Source organism: Stegodyphus dumicola, chromosome X1 (genome assembly GCF_044657685.1).
Source record: "Stegodyphus dumicola isolate Sdum_Otavi_A_Nest chromosome X1, ASM4465768v1".
Lineage (NCBI taxonomy): Eukaryota > Metazoa > Arthropoda > Arachnida > Araneae > Eresidae > Stegodyphus > Stegodyphus dumicola.
The window spans coordinates 159279943-159305669 of NC_140780.1; the positions used below are offsets into that span (position 1 = coordinate 159279943).

The 25727-nt window shown below is 30.7% G+C and overlaps 1 protein-coding gene across 1 annotated transcript in view; it reads left to right on the top strand.

The window, feature by feature from the left end:
- Fpps (Farnesyl pyrophosphate synthase) overlaps positions 1-20389 on the top strand; it is an 85477-nt gene extending 65088 nt beyond the window's left edge. The window contains exons 7-9 of the mRNA XM_085808377.1: positions 13426-13503; positions 13600-13734; positions 15678-20389. Of these exons, the coding sequence (XP_085664503.1) occupies positions 13426-13503; positions 13600-13734; positions 15678-15878 (414 nt within the window). The 3' untranslated portion in view covers positions 15879-20389. The remainder of the gene's footprint in view (positions 1-13425; positions 13504-13599; positions 13735-15677) is intronic.
- Positions 20390-25727: the final 5338 nt, after the last annotated feature.

Below are 25727 nucleotides of genomic sequence, written 5' to 3' on the forward strand. Positions count from 1 at the left end.
CGAAAAATCTAGTTTACAACTGTATGTGTTTCCTCTATTTAAAATAACCGCACTTATTTTTGATTTCACCGTTGTTGAAATCCCAGATAAACATCCTACTGATAGGTTTACATTTTCTCTTTGCAAATGAAGCTTCTCAGCTAATTGCGATGAACAAAGATGAATCATACTTCCACTGTCAAGCAAAGTTCTGGCTGGAAATATTTCTCTTCCATTTCCCTTAATATAAACAATCGCTGTCGATAGTAGGACTCTATTAACTGCATTACAATTTTTATTTATATTAGCTGTCATAAAACCACTCGCTATCTTTATTTATAAATGGCTTTGCGTGAGCGTTCAGTTTCGCTACTTCCGTAGACGAACTGGCGTCTGACTTTTGATCCGACAGAGAGGCGATTTCGCAACTCTCTCTATTTTGGGAAATCGAAACTTTTTCTCGCTCATAACACAGTAACGAATTGTGCTTTTTTCTGCATAGCCTACAAGAGTAATTTGAAGGGCAATTTCTCACTCCATGATTTCCAAAACAGCAGAAACATAAGTTGTGCTTTTTAACATACTCGACTCTATCCTTTAAGCTGAATTTTTGAAATTTAGGGCATTTAAATAATTTATGTTCCACATTACACAGTTTACAAATTAAAGCACGTTTTTCAGTCACATATGAAACCATTGAAGAAACCTTTGATTGACTTACTGAAGCTTTTGATTTAGACATTACTGGAATTCTAGAAGCGTTTAATGTCCTCGCGTGATCCTTTAGAAATTCTAATAACTCTGTAATGTTCGGTATTTTTTCTTTCTTTAAATTCCTTTCCCACCATAACTTAGTATTCTGATCAAGTTTCTGGCTAAGAATAAAGGCAAATATAGCGGATGAAACCCCATCTAACTTTTGTTCTAAACATTCTAACGATCTTACAACTTCACTTGTAACATCAATTAAATTTAGAATCGCAGAAGCTGACTCGTTTTGAATAACGGGAATACTCATAAATCTTTTAAGATGAGCATACACTTGTTATCTAGGATTCGAGTATCTTTCTTCAAGAAGAGACCACGCTAACTTATAATTATTATCCGTTATAGCTATCGTTTGGATAATTCTAAAAGCATCTCCTTTCAGTGCTGATTTCAAATATTGCAATTTTACAGCATCTGATAAATTTGGGTTTTGATCAATACTCGCTTTAAAAATGTCCTTAAAGGAAAGCCAAGAATGCATTTCTCCTGAAAATGTCGGTAACTAAATCTTAGGTAAACGCACAACAGTATTTTCAGAAATTACTGCATTTTCTACTTTATTTTCTTTAACAACGTTCGACAATCTATTATTTATTTCAAATTCTATATCAATAATACTACTATTGATTTCATCTTGATCACTGAAGATTTTTTTGATATTTTCTTCACTAGTTAAATTGATAATAGAATCAAAAATATTATCGAATTCATTTTGCAGATTGTTAAATTTAGTTTTTAACAATTCTAAATCACTAACACTTAAATCTGGCTCACAAAGTTTCTTTTGCAACTTCGATAGGATAGTTTTTTGAGTTCTCTTTTTAGTGAGAACATCTTTCAGTTTCGTAGCCATTTTCGCTTCACTTATCAATAACAAATTATCACACAAACTTAATTCAGAATTTACTAAATGCAACAGTTAATAATGAATAGAGTGTCAAGGGTTTTTTACTTACCCCTTTCTTTCAGCAACTGGCTATAATCCACAAACACGAATTCCATTGAAACAAAATGGCAAACTCACTGTTTTACACTAGATTATTTATTTAGCTGATATCTCTGCGGCTCTACTGGACCACTCAAATGATCCGGCGATTTTTAAATGGACTGTAACTCTCAATTAAACTAATTTACAAACTACTTTGTAACATATCTTTATCTTTATTATACTAATTTTTGAGAGACGCTCAGGCTCCCACAATCACTTTCTGCTTCGCCATTGAAGCCAACTCTCAAAAGTAATTCACATTCTTTTTGTAAACAGTAACGATGGCAGCGCCATCTGGCTTCAGAGGGACTTAACATACGGAGTCATGAGAAGCTTAGTGGGTGCTCATTTCTCCTAGAGTAGAAAAACGAATGGTAGCAAAGACTGAAGGATTATAGGCACTCCTGAATCACAAAGTAAGCTCACTGGAAAGACCATATCCCTAGGAGGGGGTGTGTGGGTTTTCAATTATATAACTTTTGGTATATATTTTTCCTTTATAATGAAAAATGACACATAAAGAATTTTATACTATAAAAAGGATTTTATGTTTTATCTCAAATCCTACCCTACTTTTGTGTTCATTTAACAAAATAAAATTCATTAATGAAACTTAAAGGAGGATGGGTGAGGGCAACAGTCTTAATTTTTTGTCCCACCTTGGAAAAATCCAAGATCTGGCTTTGCCTTTAGCAGATGCTGAGTAAATTTGGGGATTATCACCCAATTGATCCTTGAATACAAACCACAAATTACTTTTGATATACACAAAAAACAAAATGAAGATGAAATTTAAATATGTATTCCATGATGATTGATTTCCCCCGACAGGATAATGGGACATATTCATAATAGTGTAGAAAAAGGGAGGGGTAATGTAAAACAAGTAAGTAATGCAATAGAATATAGGCAAAAATTTAATGGAGAAAGGAACTAGCCATTTAATTAAGTGAAAAACTAAAAAAGCTAGTGTACAACTAAATACAAATTTAGGCCTAAAAATATTATTTAAACTTACTGTTCAACATCAAAGAAAGGGAGTGAACTACTTAAAGTACAGTGGAACTGATGAAAGTGACATACTAGGTTTACCAGAAAAATTTGTCAGCTAAGAACTTAGAACTGGACACGTGATTAGTTGGTGAGAAACTTTTAGAGCACAATCTTGTGTTTGGCTATAATTTTTAGACTGAATGGGACTACTTGTTGTTATAAATCTCTTAAACACCCAGACAGGAAAGTCAATGACTCTGACTGCTGTACCGAAGGGCCTGGGTTCGAATTCCAGAAAAGGCATGTATGTTATTTGTCTGCCCCTTCACTGGATACACTGGTGGCCCACCTATTATGTGTCTCCATTATAAAGAGACCACTGTTTCGACCTTAGTAGTGGCAAATGCCCATAAAGGACTAGAGCCCCACCATTGGGAAAAAATATATACAGTCAAAAGTCGTTAATCCGGAATGATCTATAATCTGGACCTCAAAGCTACTAAATTTCTGTGCATGCGTCAACACATAATGTGTTCACGCATGTGCGTAATACCTTTACACACGTGCATAATACTTTACGCATGCGCGTTTAATGTATAACGGATGGTATAAGCTAAGTTAAAATTATCTAATTATCTATTTTAGTTAATGTTGCAGATTGTGTTGTTCCTTAATCTTCGAATTGGATCCGGCTGTAAAATCCTAGTATACGGTGCAGCCTTGGCACGATTTTGAAAATTATCTCCAACACCAAAATGACTGGTTTTAACTACTCGTCGTATATGTCCCGTTTACTGCTCGTCATAAAGTCGCCAAAAGTAGCCAAATCCCTTGTGCACCGAATACTAGGATTAAAACAGATCCAGCTTATTATTTTTTGCAGACTGTTAGAGCAATTTCATGAAAGTAAGCTTGAACTTTCGATTATGTCAAATAGAATTTCCGATCTTGGAGCTGCCAAAGGATCTCTAAAGCAAAAGTATGTTTCGATGTCCATCAAACAAAAAGTGGAATTGTTGCAAAAAATGGATAAAGGCTATATCCTTTGTTTCTCTAACCATTCCGAAATCTGTTTATCAATTTCACGCTGCTCTGCCGGGGGGGGGGACATCGCGGCGCCCAATGAACTGGAAGTTGATCTGTCAGCACTATCCTTATCTTCAAGGCAGATGTTTTTATTTTATTTGGTTTATAATTCCGTACTAAATGTCCGTATTTGATATGATTTGAATCAAATTCCTTGTCATTATAATTCGCTTCCGATACTGAAGAAAGTGACACAGAGGTTATTGAAAATGAAAAAATTTGGATTGACTAATTAGTCGGTATTCTCAACACAGCAATTATAGGACTTGAACAGCAGAACTTTGTAACTGAACAAGAGATTATGTCTGTGTATAGAATTAAAGAGAAAGTATTATCACATAAAATGAAGCAACTTAAACAACTTACATTGAAAGAAATGTTTAATAAAGTAAACAAATAAAATTTTATACAAAATAAAACAAATAAACTTTTTTTTGATAAATTTTGATACCCTTTAGATCATAATTGTTCTATGGAGAACTCTTTATTATTATTATTTGTCCGCTGCCCCGAGAGAGGGCGCTACCAGCTTTCTCCCTCTTCCTCTCTGGAGGAAAACTCGAACTGGTTACTCGGTTCCTGGCTGCTGTCGGTGAAGCACGCACTCACCTCTCTTTCCTTCCGTGATGTTATTGTAGCTGTAATATGACTTTCTTGATTTTTACTCATGCGGACTTGCGAACTGAAAAATCCTCATCTTGTAACTGCATGCAATGTGATTGTGTATAAGTGAATATATGTTAAAATGTATATCATCCTAGAATTAAATATAAATGTTAATAATACCGAGTCAGATTTTGTTAACATTCAACGTGCAATCAAAAATGGCATCCATTAACAACAGCCATAGTTCTTTATTTCATAAATTATGGTTTCATATTTTTAATTTTATAATTTCTGCATGCCATCTTGCCAGATTTAAACTGATGATCTCTAATCTGGAAAAATCAATAATCCAGAATCGCCGAAGTCCCGGTGAGTTCGGATTAAAGACTTTTGACTGTATAAATAAAAAATGAATAAATCTTTTAATTGGCTGTCAAGTTTGCTTTGTCTACCTAAAAGTGATTGGACAGCAAAGAAAAGTCGAAAATCTTCACTTAGGACCAGCAGTGTTTGAGGCTTTATGAAAATAAAAAGTTGCTATGTTAATAAAAGTATAGTAGCCAGAGTATTTGCAAGACAATTTTTTATTACAATAAATACATTATATACAAATCTTTAAAGCTAATGAGATATCTGGTCTAATCCTCCTGTTGTAGCTTTAAGACTAGCCCATTATTACTTATTAGTTTAAGGATTAGGATTTAAAATTAGCGTCTGCTTTTTTAAATGAATAGTGAATAAAATGTGAAGGAATTTTATTGTTTAAAAGTACTTGTATCAGCACATTTAGTCCATCTTTTAAGTAGTTAATTTCTGTACAGATATATTTAATTCTGTGTATTTGATTAATTACTTTGTTGCTAATAACTTTTTTAATAGGTTTGTATTCCAGTTTATTAGTCTGATTATGGGAGAATTACATCCCCTTCTTTTGTCAAATACTTTGATTTTATTGTACTGGGTAGTTTGTAAATCAAGGTAATATATTTTTTCCTGATTGGTATAGGTTTTTTTTAGAGCTAAGCAAGGTGCATAGATGTTGCATTTTTCTATATATCCAAAGTAATAAAAGTTATAATATTATCTGTACCTGTAAGTATTAGGGGAAAATTCCAAGCTTATAAAGTGATATTCTTTTATAAATATTTTTGGTTTGTATTCAAGGATCGATTGTGACGAAATGCGATAATCACCAATTTATTGTATATCTGCTAAAGGAAAATCATTTTCCCTTAAAGTCAATTCTCCTTTAGCAAATAAACAATTTAATTTTGATTTTTAAATTTTCTTTCTGTTGTGAAAATTTTTTAACATTTGTGTCATTTGTATAATTTTATATTGCATCAAATATACCTTCAGGTAAACTTTAATAACATTTTGAATGGTTAGTATTCCTTAGCCAATTTTGATAATAATTTCTCACATTTCAAAACTAGTTGAATTGCATATAATACTGAAAGTTGTATGCAACTCATACTTTTTAAGTTACAATAATACTGAAATACTCTTTGTAAGAGTTAATAAATAAATTCTAATATTAAATATATATATATATTGTTTCACAAGAATGTAGTAAAGTTAAATTAAATTTTAATAATTCTGTTGTGCCATTGCTGCAAGGAATGAAATTTGAATTTAATAAATATTCTCTATTCGTATAAAGCTAATTTATAGTTAATTCAAATGTAAAATTTAATTATGAAATTTTAATTGCAAATATAAAAGATTAATTATTGCCGCAAACTAATTTACAATATAATTAAATACAATATAATTTAAATATTACAATTTAGAATATCATTTAAATACAATTACAATATAATTTAAAATTATAATTTGACGACAATTTTAGAATATAATTTAAATTATATTATAAATTAGTTTGCGGCAATAATTAATCTTTTATATTTGCAATTAAAATTTCATAATTAAATTTTAAATTTGAATTAACTATAAATTAGCTGTATACAAATAGAGAATATTTGTTAAATTCAATATATATATATATATATATATTGTATATTCTGGTTCATAGCATGCACTTTCAATACCAAAAATAAGATTGAAATATAAGGGTGCTTGTTATATGCCAGGTATAAAATTAATGGATTAAGGAATGAGCATAAAAAAATTAGATTTCTATACATACCTAAATGCTGTTTATTTGAAAAAAGTGACATACCTTATGAACTTAAAAATGTTCATTACGGATAACACGAAAAGTTTATCTTCATCTTCCATTATATCTTCAAGCACATCATCAAATTGTGCTTCATCTTCACCATCTGTATTACTCTGATCTATTAATAAATCATCATCATCATCATCTGCTCCATCTTTCACCTACACCAAACACTCTTGGTGCAGCACAATTTCCATTTTATTTCGCAAAATGAATGGCTGTGCATTTGAAACCAGCATTGTGTTAGTTTTTTTTTTTTTTCATGGAAGCCATATTCGCTACTAAAATAAACCCTAGATCAACTGTATTTCAACTAAAGCATATTAAATTTACTAAAGGCCTTCAATTTTCCCTTTTATTCTGGAGATTTTTCACGAGAAGATGACCAACGTTCTGGTCGATCTTCTGAAGTTGATGAATTTAAAGCATTGTTGTATAACTGTGCAAGAGATTGCAAAGAGGTTAATTGTATCACGTACAGTAATTGAAAATCACATTAAATGTTTTGGACTCGTTAAGCAGCTTGCTATTTGGGTTCTGCATGAATCGAAAAAAAATCACTGAACATAAATCAATATTTGCCAAATGCATATCAGACATAATGCAATCAACCCTTTTATGAAACAAATTATCACTTGTGATCTTTTAATTAAACGAAAATATTATGGTCCAAGCATGATGAATCAGCACAATCGAGTGCTAAGTTGCATCAGAGAAAGGTCATACTGTCATTTTGTCGGGATTACAAAGGTGCTGTGTATTTTGAGCTGCTTACCAGCAACTAAATGATCAACTTAAATGTATACTGCCAACAGAATCAATCAAAGAGTAGAGGCCAGAATTTGCAAATCATAAAAGGAACTTGTTCTACTAAGACAATGCAAGGCTTCACACATCATTAGCAATATGTACAAAATCATTAAAGCTTAGTTCAGAAATGTAACATTCCTGATATAGCCACTACCATGCACCATTGGATTATCATTTATTTTGAAGTTTATAAAACTTCTTAAATGTAAAAATTTCAGTTATAACAATGACTTCATTTTTTGTGCTGGATAAGTACCAGAAGTTCTATGAACATGGAATCATGACGTAACAAAAAATATACAAAAGGTCAGCGAACAGAATGGAAAACACTTGACTGATTAAAAATACATTTTTTATGAGAAAAACTGAGTTTAAGACTAAAGAACTGAAATTACTTTCTTGCCAACTGTATACAAATAATACAGTGATTTTTTAAAAAAATATTACCACTATATGGGTAATAAAAAATTTACTTAAAGAAGGAAATTTTTGCTGTAATGACATAAATTTATTCTTGTTCAGCTTGTTATACAGTATGTTTAGTATGTAAAATCAATGCAACATAGGTGTGAACGTTTTCTTATTTTTTTAATGAAAATCTATTCACTGGATACTGTATCACTACATATTCTTCAATATGAGTACTTTCAGATGGAGCTTCTATGCATTTCATTAAGGATGGCCATGCCTGGAAGTGTATGTGCGATTTTTTTTTTTTTTTTTTTTTTTTTTTGGTTGTAGAGGATGGTTAAACAAGGTGTTACATAATGACATTATGTTATGCTAATGATCTACATGAAAAATTAAAGCCCTGTAATGATTATATTATTGGGCATATATGCAGCTATATGCAGGCTGCATGGGACATGTTCCAAAATGATGGCAAATACTTGGAGAGCATGTAAGACATTTAAAATTAGACCCCCCCCAAAAAAAACTTAATGTTCATGTAGACTTTGAATAAATCTCTATTAATTTTGAGGGCAGTCAGACACAGGAAAAAAAAATTAGCACCTGATGAAGAGGACCTAATGTGTGATTGCCATCAAAATCTGTAATGATCAGTAATGTATTTGTTTAATGTAAATTTGTATTTCTGTACTGGAATCTATTGTGTATGTATTCAAAATGTTCACCAAACCAAGATTCCTTTATTTATTTATTTATTTTTGCCTAATTTTAAATTTTACTTGCCATGTTTCTGTTCCATTTAATGCAAAACATTGCTATGTGAATTTTTCAGTATTTTTCATTCAAGGAATTAAACATGGGCATTGCACAGTACATTTTCTATGTCCCATGTAATGTTAATTTTTTTTTTTTTTTTTTTTTTTGAATCCACCTATATAATCTGAAAAAGTGAATGTATATTGAAAGTGCAGATTATCCTTTCTTCCTTCATTGGTAACAAATCCTCAAATATACAGACACAAAATTCAAATAACTCAATAATACATTCAGCAGAGAGAGAGAGAGACCAAAATTATGATTAATTTAATAAACAGGACATAAGAATAACAACAAAAAGAGCATTAGAAGATTGAAATATAAACCATTCACTAAAGGGGTACACCATCAGATAAGTGGCCGAAGATATGATATGCTGAGTTTTATGTAAAGTTTGAATTGTGATAGCAAAATTGGCTCTCTGCATGGACATATTGGGGCTTTAAGCAGAGCCAGGACAATGGTGAAGTAAGTCAGGCACTTGCCTTAGGTGAATGATTAGGTAGACTGCAAAATTAGCTGTGAAATTTTAGAGATATATTTTAAAAGTAAATTCTGATAGTTATAGTTTCAAAATATAGCAAGAAGCACTGTTTTAAAGTAACGAATTTAAATCAGTAAAAAAGGATGCCGTATTCTAGAGCATATGCACAACTCGTATGCATTTTTTGAAATCAATTAACCAAACCAAATAAAATCAAAAACTAATTAATTATTGACGAATTAATACTAAAAAGGGGAGAAATAAATCATTGTTGCATATTTTATGCAATTTTCAACTCCTTATTACTATTTTATATGAAGTTCAAACTTACCTAAGACATAAAATGATAAATTGTTACAGAATGTTGAATCTAAAGCCTCTTTCAGAAAATCAATCTAAAAGTTCATGTATGTCATCGTGGAATTTAATGCTTCAAGAAAAAGAAGTTTAAAAAAAGTCTCAAAGGGTTCAGATTTAAATTGCCACCCAGAAGGGCTCTTTTCATGTTTAATATGGTTTTTCAGTTGATATTATCAATAAATATGGCTCAGCAAAGCAGTTTTAGAATACTAGATGAATTTGTTTTTAGACCAAGGATTCCCAACTTTTTCTTGTATTGACTCCTTTTAAAAGAATGATTTTCTTCATCAACCACTTTTTATTTTTCTCTGTAATATACAGCATATAATTCTAATATAAATAATCATACATAACTAACTTAAAGATCTTAATTAAACTAAGAATGTTAATAAAAGTTTTGAAAAAATTTTTATTTGATTTATCTTTTATTTTTTGTATTATTATTATATTTAATTACAAATATAAACAAGTTTTCAGAAACAAATCATTATTTTAACTGCACAAAAATTCTGTTTTAAATATTGTGATGACTGGGTTTGGTGTATTGACACACCTTTTTAAAAAATATTTAGCATAAAATTGCTTAACTTATTTCTTAAATTGCCTCATCAAAAAATATTCAGTCAGTTTCTTGTCTTCCATAGTAAATTACTCTTGACTAAAGCCTGTTTCGACTAAGAAGAGAGAAAACTCAGTAACCTTGTTTTAGCAAAAAAGTTTTATTTTGGAATATTTATCTCAGATGTTTTTTTAAATTCCAAGACTGAGTATATTCCTGTGCTTTGAATAAGACTTGTGCTTAAACATCCTCTTTCAGTGCAATCAGCTCTTCTTGTGACACAGTATCAGCTCTTCTAATGACACAGTATTAGCTCTTCTTGTGACATAAGATGAAATAGATAGCAGTTCAGTGATTATATGAGCTGTGTCTGAAAAATAAATATATAAATTTCAACATATAAATTTTCATTGTCTTGAAAGAGAACATTAAAATCTTTGAATGTATTATTTCCCATATATATATTTTATCTGGTTTCTTCATTACTGCACGATATAGCTCTACATCAGTAACCAATTAATTATAAATTTTATTAATAGATTTTTTCTAATTAATGCGATCCTGAGTATGTTGGTTGATTGCCGGTATATATCAGGCTTTTAACTCCCAAACGACCTCTTGATTATTATTGACTCTAAGGGCTCAATACCAATCCCATTGGGAACCCCTGATTTCGATTAACATGGGAATGTAATATATCTTCTGCGTATTTGAAAAGTGCAAAAATATATAAGGTAATTTTACAAAAATGTGAATATTTTTATTAGCTATATCATGAATTAAATGCATTTTGATTTAAATCCAATCAGATAAAAAAGTGAAAAAATAGTATTCTTAAGAACTGTATCTGCTACTTTTAAAGAGCCTAGTCTTTTTTTAATCAGTAACTGGTAAATTTAATTTGAAAGATTGGCAAAATCGTACAATTTGCCAAATGGCAGCAGACTTGAATGAAAAGCATTTACAGTATGACATCATCATCGCAAAAACATATTTTGAAAATAACAGCCTTTTCGGGCTAATAAAGCCTTGCAATCAGAATTTTTAAATATATATAAAGTTGCAATTTTAATAGAGGAATTAACCTGATATTAAATGCTTGCAAATGGTTTGTCTTCATGGGTGTTTTCATTATATTCTCCCACATGAAAAGGAACTGTTAAAATCTTTGCCTTAGAAAGTCCTCCACAAAGGCAAGGAGCACTCATATGTTTACGATATTAAATAAAAAAACAAGTGCAACAGAAATATCTCGTCTTTATGAAAACATGAGAAAAAATAAATCTTAAGAAATGTTAAAATTTAGTTCTGAAGATGAATATATCAACAGTATATGAAGAGAAGTTGTAAGGAATTCATCCTTCTTTATACCCTCATTCCTTCATTTCGTCCTTCCGTTATAATTGTAAGTACACCCAGCTAGCAACCAGTAGATCTGAAGTTCAAACACTAACAAGAGCATAGCTGATTTCTTTAGTTTTTTTGGCTTCGATGTGACACCTGAACTATAATTCTATACCACATGGAATTGAAAGCTGGGTCTGCTCTTTCTGCAGTCATCCTTTAATTGGAAATGAATATAAGGAATTTTTCTCCTTCATTATTTCGTGGTGTGATTGAAGCATATTCAACCAGCAGTTGGAAGATATGGAGTTTGAGTCCCAGTGAGCGCATCCTTGATTATTCGTATTTCCTGATGATAAAAAAAAAAAAAAAAAAAAACTAATTGCTTGACAGAGTTGAAAAGAAAAGTTAAGAAATCAACCATTAAATTAAAAAAGAATTGATTTTTCAGAAAAAAATTTTTTTCACTGTAGAAATGAAAGAAATGATAGATATTTTAATATCATAAATAAAAATGAAGGTATCAAAAATTAAACAAGATAGCTTCCAATGTCCAGTTTCTAACTGGTAAAATATTACTATTATTGGGTTTAGTGTTTTCTTCTTCCTTATTGCATGTCTTCATAGTGTAATTAGAAGCACGTCTGGCTAACAATCAAGGGGTCAAGTATTCGAATACCAGTGAAGGCAATGCTCGTTTTTCATGTTTCCTGCTCAAAAAAAAAAAAAAAAAAAAATCCAAATAACTATACAGGGACACCCGGACTAAAGTTTGGAGAACAATAATTCATAACCACCAGGATTTGCCTATAGAGTCCCCCTCAATCACTCCTTAATTAAAGGAGAATGTGAGATATTTTCTTCCAAATTGCCGCACCCCTTTATGGTGTAATTGGAAGCACATGTGGCTAGCAGTTGGGAGACTCAAAGTTTGAATCCCGGTGAGGGCATTGCTAATTTTTCATAATAAAAATTGTAATGCCTCTGCAAGGTTAGATTTAATTAGGTTGAATCTGGCCAAGCAGAAGAGGGCATCTTAAAGGAAGGAGTTTTGATATTTTGAAAAGGATTAGATTCCAGATTAATATTTGAATTTCTAAATGATATATATGCTGCAGATATTTCATTTTAAATATCTAGTTTTGAAAACTCACTATTTCAATAATTCTGCCCAGTAAGAAAAATAAAATGTTTTAAAAATAACTCTGGAATACAGTTTAATGCAGTCATATTTGAATTGAAAATTTGTGTTCAAAATATTTTTTAAAAACTTGCCAGTTATTTTTGTTATGGTGAAAGAAGCTTAAAGAAAACTTCAAATCTTTTCTTTTAAAGAAAAGCAGAATCCTTATTTGCCCTAAAAAATTTCAAATAATACCATTTGCTCTATAGAATATAAATTAAGTAATCAAGTAGATTTTGAAAATGTTATTGTCAATTCTACTGGGTTAAAAGCAAGAACAATATAATTACCCCCCCCCCCAAAATGAAAAATGCTTGAATATTATTGGGATACTTTTATATTATTTCAATGTTATTTGCTAAAAAGGTACACATTTTAGTGTTTTCATTTAAAAATTATATACTGTACATATTAATTTTCTAAATGTCTATAAAGTTTTAAATATTATATGAGTTATTGATACTAGTATAGTTAACTTTGTTGAATATAAAAATATAGAGATGCAATTAATTTTTTTTGTAGGTAGAGGCACATATTTATTTCTTTTCCTCAGGCAAAAATGTACCTAAGCTTGGTTCTACCTTAAAGTGTTATTTTGTGCTTCTGAAAACTTTGTATTGAATTTAATCATACTAATACTTCTATATTGTCACAGTATGGAAATGTATCATTTTCCATGCTGATTATTTTATTCCTTTCCTGAGAAGATTTTAAATCAGTATAAAGTTGAATTATGTTATGTCTTAACACTAAATAGCATATAGTCGAAAATAACATATAACTGATATTTGTAAGAAACTAGTTATATTATGATTTGCGAGGAAATAATTTATTAGTTTCTTTTTCCATTTATGAGGTTGGTAACTGTTCTGTTAAAGAATTTGAGTCCAGCCAACTCCTTTGTTTGAAGCTGGGAAGACTTTTTCAAATTCAGGTATATGCTTTTATATGTTGGTAAAAAGCATAAAACAAAGCAATGTTTTTATGTATATGTTTCTTAATTTATGATACATTGTATGCTATCTTACAGGATGATTATTTAGACTGTTATGGTGAATCCAATTTAACTGGTAAAGTTGGTAATGACATAAAAGAAGGAAAATGCACTTGGCTTGCTGTCACTTTTCTAGCACATGCCTCAGAAGCCATGAAGAACGAAATGATGGTATTTAACTTTTTATAAATACTAATATATGTTTTTTATGAGGTCTCATGTATTATTCCTAAAATTCTTTTATTTAGGTATTCAGGGGCAAAGCTTATGAATAGCATAATTAATATAAAATTGATATTATTACAGTACTGAAATTTGAACATCCAGTATCTGGAATGATCTACCGTAATTTCTGGAAGAAACGTCAGGTTGTTTCCGTGTTTAAAACTTAAATTTTCAGCAGGTTTAAGGATCAAAATAAACAGAAAAAAAAATCCTAACTAAATAAACAAGAACGCCTGTGCTCCTTTAATTCACAGGTGCATTTATAAAGAACGTGATTTCCAGTTTGTTTATTTCAATAAATCTCTCAAAACCAGAAGCACAAAACAAAAACTAATGCCAGTACATGAAGCCAAAATGCCATATGAAGTAACCTATGTGAAAACAATTACCACTTAGCTCCATTTACTGGCTTTTAAAAATTCAAATAAATCGTTCCGTTTTACTGACGTGTATATTCGCCGCTGGGCTCGTAGGAGCAGAATCGTTGTTCTGCCTATACGGGACCCTGGGCTGGTAGGAGTAGAAGCGTTGCGTCCCGTATACGCGACGCTGGTCTTGAATGGGTTAAAGCATATTTAATAATTAAATTTAAAAAATTTATGTGGAGAAGTTTTTTTTGTGTGTTATTTTTTTAATATTGTTATGAAACATTTTCCTTTAAATGTACAAACTTCAAAATTACAATAAAATGAATACATTTATTATAAAATTTTAATTATCATAATTAAGGTATCAAAATAATAAAATTATAAAAAGGTACATGAATGTATCAGTTTCATTCACATTAATCCTGTGACATTTAAAATGGAAAAAGAATTTTTCTGAATTATGCTTTTAATAGATACACAGAGTAATTTCGGTGAAAGAGAAAAAAAAAATTAAGTATTAATGATAATTATGAAAATTCCAACTAAGTTTATAGCAGACCAATTTACTCATTTTCTCTTCATTAAGAATAATGATATACTAGCAATTATCCTCTAGGTAGAAATGATGTATTTTTGCAGTGTTCAATTGAGAGTTGTCAATGAGGATTCTCTTTCTTGAATAAAATAACTGATATTTGGAAAATACTTCAGTGTGTTAAATAATTTGCCAATTCTTTTCATGTTTCTTTTGCTGAAGCATGTTTAATAAGCAGCTAACATATATAGTTGTTTCTGTTGATAAAGTGTATTGGTCAGTCAAGTAATAATCGGGAAAAGAAATTAAAAATCTTTTTATGAAGCATATTTCTGCAAACTTCAGTATGAGTTCCTCCAGTTTTGTCAAACTATGTAAGTGTGTAATATTAGTGTATAACATCTGGAAACATTTATTGTGTTGTTGTTTAGTCCTACTGAACTTTTCATTTCATTAATAAAACTGTTTTGAGCCATTTTTTGCCTATACCCAAGTAAATAAGCTGTATAAAGCATAACCTTTCTAGCAGCATTTAACATTGTATTCTAAGATAATCCCTTGAAAACAGAATTAAATGAACTTAGTTCCAAACACTGTTAATTAGTTGTCCTGTCATTATTAACAGTGTAGTGTGTCTTCTGATAGACCAGAGTTATCTTCATTCTGGTTCTATCCTTGTAAGGTACCTTGCTTTTGAGTATATGATAAAATGATTTAGGATAAGTACACTGGTCATTATATTCTTTTGCATTGTGATTGTTGTCTGCAAGAAAAATTAGCTTTTTTAAGACATTTAATTTAGGGCCAGAATACATGCAAACGTCAGAACATCGATATTTCTAGATTATACCAATTCCCTTCCTGAGTTCTTTGGTTTAGCAAATTTATAGAGTTAAAAATTTCTGAATTTTAATTTTACTATGAGTAGTTGTCTGCTTTCCCCCCCTGTGACTTAATTCAAAAGTTTAATATTTTATATATTACAGGAAAGCTATGGTATTGATAATTCAGAATCAGTATTCAAAGTCCTGAAACTGTATGAAGCTCTGGAATTGGAAAAAAAATATAAGGACCATGAAGAAGAGTTATATTCTGAAATCAAAAAAGATATTTCTCATTTGCAGTCAGAACCTATGGAAAAACTTTTCGATTATCTCTTACATAAGATATATGAAAGGAAAAAATAATGTATACACATTTTTTTTGAATGGAATGTGTCTTAAGTCAAATTTTTTATATGTTATAGTGTTTGTATTTTTTACTAATATATTTTTGATAATGTTTTACTGTTGTATTTCAAGATAAATGTTCTAACATTTTCTTTTTAAAATATCATCCCTTATTACAGAGGTTAATTATTCTAAAATATGGAAATTTGCAGTTTTATCCCTAATGAAAATAACTAGTGTTTTAAGCCTTTAATATAAGGAGCATGATCAATTACTGTGCTTGAAGTAAACAGCATCGCTGAGGTGGATTCTTAAAATATTTGAAACCTCACTAAGTACTGTGACTGTTTCCAGTTAGCTTTGAATGTTCTGAAAGTTCATATGATATTTAACTACTTAACCTTCAGAAAGTCATTAATATCATAAAGGCAAAGTGATTATTTTATTAGAAGTAATCTACTTAATGGTTAAATGTTACTTAAGTGCCTACACCTGGTAATGCTTATGATAGCTAATACTTTTGTAAATATGTAACCCTTCAAAAAGGCTTTTCTAATTAAAACATTCCTGAAACATATTTTTATGTGCATTAGAATAATTTCCAAAAACTTTCCATATTCTACTCATCAAATACTTCACACAGTTGTGAAAATAATGAGTTTTGAAACAAATTTGGAATATTCTACACTGCATGATCATTAAAATTGTATATTTCTTTGAGATATTCTTAGTAAACATTTTCAGAGGGCAGCTACAAATAAACAGCAGGTGTTGTTTCAGCTAAAGGAAGTCCTGAATTATGCTGATAATATTGGAGGGGAATCAAATTCGCATGTTTTTAAAAAAAATTAAAAGTACAGTGAATATTATTTTACTAATTGGAATGTTTACTTATATGAGATTTTACAGCAGGTTAGATTTTTCCTAATGAAGCTTCTGTATCCAGTGGTTTGGACTCTTTTTATTAAAAGGATTGTATGTAGATTATTTATTTGCAACAAAGAATACTGAGGCTATTTGTCTATAGGGTAAGATTCTTTTTTAGAGAATGTTCTGTGAAGGTGGCATGCACTTACATTACATATATAGAAAAGGATGGGAACTTCATCGAGCCAGTTTGTCCAACCTTTGAGCCTTAGGAATAGAACCCTGGGGAAGTACAATATTTTATATTGGTAATCTCTTTACCAATAATGGATAATTTTTCATAAAATTCTGTTCTTTATTTTAAAAAGCTTTGTAATTGGAAATTTATATCTAGTAACAGAATTGAAGGAAACCACTGTAACCTTTCTCTCTGAACACCTTTCATACATGATTATCTCAGAGAGACTTAGATATCTTAAATGGTTAGTCATAGGCACATGGCTTGAAGAATATTTAGGCTATGGTAAAGCATACAAGACTGTCCAAATAGAGATGCCTTTTGTGGAGGACTTTTTTTTAAGGAGTACTGGTTTGTGTTTACATGGTTTAAGTAATCATTCAAGTAAAATAGTTTTCAGGATATGACAATTTCATTTATACCTTTTCATAAAAAATACTTAAAATTTATGTATGAAAAGACTTTTTATACATCTCAACCTGCCTGTAAAATTTTATTTTCTTTAATTATTTAATGTGCAGAATTAACCCTAAAATGTTTCAGAGTTATGACATTAAGTACATTTGCCAAATAACAGAAGTTTGCTCGAAAATAGCATTTCGGAGTCAGCATAAAATGCAAATTATGTTGAAAATTAATAATGTAACCATTTTTTCATCCAGTTAAAAGAAATGTAATTATGTTGAAAATTAATAATGTAACCATTTTTTCATCCAGTTAAAAGAAATGTAATTTAAGGGTTATATTAAAATATCATGAAATACAATATTTGAAATTTAAGTGTTTCTTGGTAGATACAAATGAGAAATTGGAGCATATACTTGTGTATTCAAGTTCTTTTGGGATAAAAGCTATGTTTCAGAAATTTATGTTCTAAAATTCATATGCATAGCTGTCTCTTACATCATTTTTATGTGGTATCCTCAAATTGTAATTTATGGAATTTTGAAAATTTGAAAAAGAACTCCATCTTTAGAACGTTAATTTATTTTCTTAGGCAACGTATTTCACAATTGTTTTTCTCAAAGTTTTACTAAAATGTTTAACTACTCCAAAATTATAAGTCTGAAGTCCTTACTTGTTTTATGAATTTTAGGTATTTAGATGCACAATCTTTTTTTTTTCGTGCCATATGTTTGCTGTGTGTAGCTTGAATGGATCTTTGAATGGCTTTTAAATAGCAAAAATGTATGCAAAGAAAATTTAGTGTTTTACTAATACTCCTTTGTTTAATATATATATGTTATCACCAATCTCTTCAATATGAAGAATGATTTTGTGAATATTGACTTACCTTATACTTCTCATGTTGCAGTGAATGTTTTAGTGACATTGAAAGTAGTTTTTCTATATGAACCTTTCTATACAGTACAAAGTCCGAAATCCCAATGTCCATTATCTGGAATGATCTAAAATTTGGACCTCAAAACTACCAACAACGTTTTTTCTTGTAGGCTTTATGCATGTGCATTTGATTTCCCCCTCCACGCATAATAAAATGTCTGGAGAGTCCCGATTCTTAATTTCACTTAGACACTAAAAATACCTTGTTATTGAAAAAAAAAATCATTTTAGCATGAATTTGTATGTTTAGTAATTTGGTTTCGTTGCTGCATATCTGCTTGGCACACATCTCAAACCGAAACTTTCCACATAGATACATCATTGATCTGACGCCAACCTGGTGAATCGTTATTTATACTTTCCTTTCATCACTGCATGTTTATCAGAACATGACAGCTTGAGTAATGACTTGCATAGCGATGCCTAAATTTTTTTTTATGTTATTAATTGAATAATAAAGGAGTATGGGAACCTTTTATGTTGACATTACGCTTGGTGATGATTACAGCTTTAAGTTAAATGCCCTAAAAAATGTTGCCAAGGAAAAATTTATGAAAAATTTCTTCCCATGTGCTAAAAATAGATTTTGTTGATGATACTCATAGACCCAAAGATTACATTTAGGGCTATTTGAATTATGAATAACTCGTATGTCCGCACAAAGAACCAGCGGCAGGGCTCGTATGGCCGCACTGTGTCGCAGAATTTAGGACCCACAGAGACTGCGTCAGGTGGTAAGACATCTAGCGCTGGCCCTCAATAAGGCTTAAGTATATGTGGGAATTTATTTATTCAGAACTCTGATAAGCCTTAAGCATGTGCAAGAAATAGACATAAGTATAATAAATAACTAAAGTAGTACAATTCACGCTTAATTGTCTCAGTGCGCGATAGAAGCAAGATAAAATTTAACGGAACAACTTGTCGTTAGTCACCAAGCTCATGATGCACAGCCAAATATGTATAGTGAAGGATAGCTAAATTTAATGATGATAGCCGCTAATTTTAAAGGTTTTTGGATATCGCAGAACAAAGGTGAAATTTTCCAATGAACGGATTTCGTAAGGAAATGTGGAGAAGTAGTAAATGAAGATGATATAAAAAAATTTTTCATTGTGATCACATTGCTTCTCAATCACCAATCAATTAATGAATGGCAAAATCTGTAGTATGGTTCTGAATCCAGAAAATACCGCTACCGATAGCGAAAAAAGTGACCGAGAAGATACTGAAAACGAGAAAATTTCGATCAACAAGTTAGTCGAAATTCTTGAAACTGCAGTTACAGGACTTCAACAATGTAACTAAACAAGAGATTATGTCTGTCTACAGAATTAAAGAGAAAGTATGATCACAAAAAACGAAGCAACTTAAACAACTAGCATTGAAAGAAATGTTTAATAAGGTAAACAAATAAATATTAAGCTCTCTTTTTTTTGTAAATTTTGATACTTTTAGATCATAAATACTTCATTATTTCATAAATCACAATTTCATATTTTTAATTTTATAATTTCTACGTGCCATATTACTAGATTTAAACTGATGATCTAATATCCGGAAAAATCCCAAATCCGGAGTCGCCGAAGTCCTGATGAGTCCGGATTTCGGACTTTGTACTGTAGTTAGATTTGACATTTCTCTAAAACCTTTCTTACCAGTAGGAGGGGGAAAATGAAACTTAATGCTCTTGTTTTTGGAAGAGGGGAAGTTAGAGAAATGATATTTGTGATATAAAATGGAGCCCATGTGTATGAAGTTTCTAAAACAATCTTTCTTGTAGAAAATAATCCTCATAAATTTAGAATAATATAATATTGAAAAAGGATTTTCTGAAATTTTGGAATGATATGTGATTTAAGATAGTTAAAAGTGAAAATATTAGTTCTGGCAAGACAAACACTTTCATGAAATGTACTTTTTGTGATTGAAAAATTTGTATTATTTTCAGTATTGTGATGGAAAATTATTTATCATATATTTGAATTGTATTTGTTACTTTAATGATTTTAATAAATTGTAAAAATCAACCTTTATGTGATATTATTTTGAAATAAAAAGTTCAGTGAATTTTAAGAGAGAGAGTGTGGATTGTATTTCTTTTGGAAAATACAATCCTCTAACGAGAAATCCTTTGAATGAGAACATTTGGTATCTTCTAACGATGATTAGGCTATTTGATTATGGCAAAGCAATTTGTGAGAAAGAATGTTTTTACATCTTTCTCATAGAAAACTCACTTATAGTATATTACACATGAGGAAAGCGTATCTTTTGAGGTGCATTAAGCCCTTAGAGATTTAAGAATTATAAATTAGTCTTGCTATCTACTCGTACTTATTCAGTGAAAATATTAAATCTTTCCATACATCACAAAATAAAAAAGGAGATATTTATGTAAATTTATTAATTGTAATAAAATGAAAAGGAAAAACTGCTTAAAAAACTTCAGATGTGCAAAATTAAGCATTCTTTCAGGGGTCCAGCAATACTTCTTATTTTCTGATTTTCCTCTCCCCTGTGTATATACTTACTTTCTTTTTTTAATTTTTCCTTTTTGTTCAGATCTGGTATTTTGTTTGGTTACTGTTGTTACTAAGTCTGCATTTTGTTTCTTACTGTGTTTGTGTATATGTTTAAAAAGTTGCAAAATCTAAAAAAAATATTTTAAAAAAGTGCTGTTCTCTGCCTTTTGTAACTAGAAATGTATCACTTCCAATCCTGTGAACTCTACAAAGCTGCGTGCAGACTGAGTGTGGCTCTTTTAATTGCTTAATCTGGCCTTTTATGAAATCTTCTGTAACATTTGCATAGACATAGAGGATTTTGTCTGATAAGCCCTTAGAGATTTAAGAATCATATATGTTACACATGAGGAAAAGCATATCTTTTGAGGTGCATTAAGCCCTTGGCAGAGTTGCCAACTGTCCCGATTTAGGCGGGAGGCTCCCGATTTTCGACCGCTCTCCCGCCAACCCGATTTACAATATATTTCTCCCGATTTTTTCTTATTCTTAATATTTCTCACAATTTTTATGGAACTTGGCTTAATACTTCGTTATATGAACAAAAAAAAAAAAAGTGATTTTGGACGTCTGAAAGCAAATGAATTTTCTCTAGATTATATCTAAAATAAAACCTTGCAAATCAGATGAGAATTTTTGCTTTGTGAGTGACAGCATACGTATCCAGAAACGTCGTTCTCCAGTTCTCCAATGGGCATCGAGCTCCACTGCGTGTCATCTGGCATATATTAGCCAATGAGCACAAAGCAAGCTCAAGGCCATTGGCCGTTATTTGGATGTTTTTTCGTTATTTCATTCACTTGTCCTGAGTTGTGTGAGTACACGTGCCTTTGAGAAATAGTTTTAGAAATTATCATCTTTTGTTATGTCTGTGAGAAAGGTGAAATACTCATGCATGTTTCAAAAATCGTACACAGTTGACTTTCCTTCCATTATTTCCTCAAGGAAATGTAATAAATTTGTGATGTGTACCATCTGTCGTTGCGATTTTTCAATTTCGCATGGTGGAAGGGCAGATGTTCTCAAACATGTGCATACACAAAAACACAAGGACAACATGAGTTGTTTTGAAAAAAAAAGAAAAATTAAATTTTCCTTCGGAAACAAAAGACCAAAAAGTGATTAATGCAGAATGTCTGTTCTCTGCCTTTTTACTGGAGCACAACCTGCCACTGAATGCATCGGATCACACTGCAGCTTTATTTAGAAAAATGTTTCCCGATAGTGAAATCGCTAAGAAATACTCAAGTGCAAGGACCAAAACAGGTGCAATTGTTAAAAAAATGGGTTTGAAAAATAAATCTTCAGTTATTGATTGTATTAAAACAGCTCCGTTCTGCCTCTCTACGGATGGAAGCAATAATACCGATTCAAAACTGTATCCAATTGTTTTCTTTTTTTAATCCAGAGTCTTCAGAAATTTAGTGCAGTTTACTTTCTGTCCCCACTATAGCCGGACATTCGACAGGCTTTAATATAGCACAGCTATTAAAACTATTAACACTATTATTACAGCTATTAAAACTTTAAAAGAAAATGCAGTCCCTCTGGATAATTGTTTAGCACTTGGTGCCGATAATGCACCAGTAATGGTAGGCTTGAAGACTGGTGTTGCAGGCATCTTAAGAAAGGCAATTTCAGATTATGAGGTGCACTTGTCACCTCTTAAATTTAGCAGCTGAAAAAGGGGCAGCTTCTTTACCAATAAATGTGGATGAACACATTGTTGATATTTATTATTATCTTGAAAGGAGTTCTAAAAGAAAGGAAAATTGAAACAGTTCAAACAGCTGCATAATACTGAAATGAGAAAATTTTTGAAACATGTGTACACGCTGGCTGTCTTTAAAGAAATGCTTATCTAGAATCCTCGATCAATGGAACCCACTTCTTGCATTTTTTAAAGAAGAAGTAAATGCTTCAAGAGTTAAGATAAAAGGCTCTATTGAAAGTTATAAAATACCTAAAGTAAATGGAGATGTAGTTACTACTTCCATTGTTAAAAATAGGTTTGAGAAAAATAAAGTAATTTCTGCATCATTCAGCAATTCAACTGGCAGTTCCCAAAATAATACTGCAAAATATAAGCGTAAAGCTGATACAAATTTCTCTCAAACTAAAATAATTGCTAAACACGCAAAACATTTTCCGATTACTGTAAGTTTATCTTGTGAAGAACGAATATTTATGTTTTTCTCTTCGGACCTTAACAAAGCTTTTTGCTTTTTTTTACAATTCATTTTGCCATCACTCGATGTTCTTAACACAATTCTACAAAGCAGAATTCCATTAATTCATGTTTTGCAACCAATGATTTATGATCTGTTTAAAGATATTTTATCAAAGTTTGTAAAACCAGTCTGTGTTTTGTCTTGTAATTCTATATATGATGTGATTTATGGTGAAATAGAAAATCAGAAGAAAGATTAAGATTTGGTAATAGGAGCTGCAACTACAAAAGTAGTGGAAGAACTTTCAGAAGAAGACAAAAATAAGTTTTATCTTCATGTTAGAAGTTACTTCTGTCAAGTATGTGATTACATACTACATAAATTTCCAGTAAACGATGAAGTGATTTTGCATGCTAAAGTTTGTGATGTTTCTGCTCTAGCAAATGCATCTTTTTCTGATATAAGGTACTTTTTGAACAGATTTCCTGTGTTACTTCATTTAGTCATGAAAGATGATGATATTGATGTTGCTACTGATATACTGCAGTCACAATTTTGCAGTTTACAATTAGAAAACTTGGATGAAGTTATAAAATCAGCTAGGATTGACACCCAGTGGAGTTTAATTGGAAAACTGAAAGGTGCTGATGGAATTTTAAAATATAGTGAACTGTCTAGAATTATGTTGGCCATCTTGACAGTTCCCCATAGTAATGCAGAGTGTGAGAGGATTTTCAGTGTTGTTGCGAAAACGAGGACTAAATTTAGATCTAATATTAGTGATGACACATTAGAAAAACTTTTATTAGCAAAAGCAGGCCTACGTGGCAATTGCTATGAACAAAGTTATGAAGTTTCTTTCTTAACGAAAGCAAAATCTGCCACTGTTCATAACATTTGTATGAAAACTGATTAAAGTTTTTTTTTTGGTAAATGATGCAAGTAATAAAAATGTTTTTTATGTCTAAGGTATTTTTGTGTTGCTTACATTTAAGATTTAGTAACTATTTAAAGTGAATTCATTATTAAAAACTATATTTTTATCATTTAAAAAGTCTTTTTAACATTGTGAAAAATCTCCTGATTTCTTAAAAAAATCTCCTGACTTTTAAGTGTCATAGGTTGGCAAGTATGCCTTAGAGATTTAAGAATTATAAATTAGTCTTGCTATCTACTTATTCAGTGAAAATATTAAATTTTTCCATGCATCACAAAATAAAAAGGAGATATTTATGTAAATTCATTAATTGTACTAAAATGAAAAGGAAAAACTGCTTAAAGAACTTCAGATGTGCAAAATTAAGCATTCTTTCAGGGGTCCAGCAATACTTCTTATTTTCTGATTTTCCTCTCCCCTGTGTATATACTTACTTTCTTTTTTTCATTTTCCCTTTTTGTTCAGATCTGGTATTTTGTTTGGTTACTGTTGTTACTAAGTCTGTATTTTGTTTCTTATTGTGTTTTGTGTATATGTTTAAAAATTTGCAAAATCTAAAAAAATGTTTTAAAAAAGTGCTGTTCTCTTCCCTTTGTAATTAGAAATGTATCACTTCCAATCCTGTGAACTCTACTCCTACTGTGTGGTGGAAAGTACGACTTTTCAGTCTCTGCCACAAGGTACACCATTTTGGCTTAGGAAGCTGTCATTTTTATGTAGAGCAGGGGTGGGCAAAAGCTACTTGCAGACTAAGTGTGGCTCTTTTAATTGCTTAATCTGGCCCTTTGTAAAATTTTGTGTAACATTTGCATAGACATGGAGGATTTTGTCCGATGAAGATCAAGGAAGGTCGAAACACACTTTCACATGCATGGATATATACATATATACACACATGTGAAAATTTAGTTTTCTCCTTTACCCTTCCCCTGTGTGCAGGGCTTTTGTGTTTCCATATATTTACACAACTTTGTCACTTCTCTTAGGTGTTGTTTTGTGGCTATAGAGAATGAGAGCAAGGTGTCGTCACTCAAGTTTCGAGTTTTGTTCATTTCATGTAGGGGCTGTATCTAGTCCGATTTGAGAAAGTAAACATGTGTCTATGGCTGAATATAAGTTTTATAGTTTGTTTGTGCCATAAAAAATATGACTGTTCATCATAATATCTGAAGATAGGTTTCATTGAATATGTTGCAAATAAATAACTTCCATTGTGTTTGTTATCCTATAAAATATCAAATGAACCAGTGAAGCCAAGTTAATTGTGACAACACTTTGCTACAAAGCATTCAAGAAAGCACAAGTCCCATTGGATATTTTCAAGGAAACTGTAAAAAAATTTCAAAATCATCGAACAATAGGTATTTCAATCAACCAATAGGAAACAATCAATTTAAGAAACAACATGCCATTAATATCATATATCAGTTAATTGCAAAAAGTGGCAAAAGCTATAATATTGGATAAACTTTAATAACACCCTTTGTAAAAGAATTTATCTCAACCATGATACATCAGGATATATTACAATTTTTAAAAACATTGCCTTTAATTGGTAGCACAGTAAGACGATGAGTTAAAGAAATGGTTATAAAATGGAAATAAATTGATAAGTATTCTTCATTTTCTGCACAATTGGACAAGTCAACTATTGAAGAGAATAATGTTCTATTGCTAATTATGTTATTTTAATGAAACCAATATACTATATAACAAGAAAAGTTATTTCCAATAAATCTTATTATAGATTTCACAGGGTTATCAATATTTAATGCTGTAAAATCT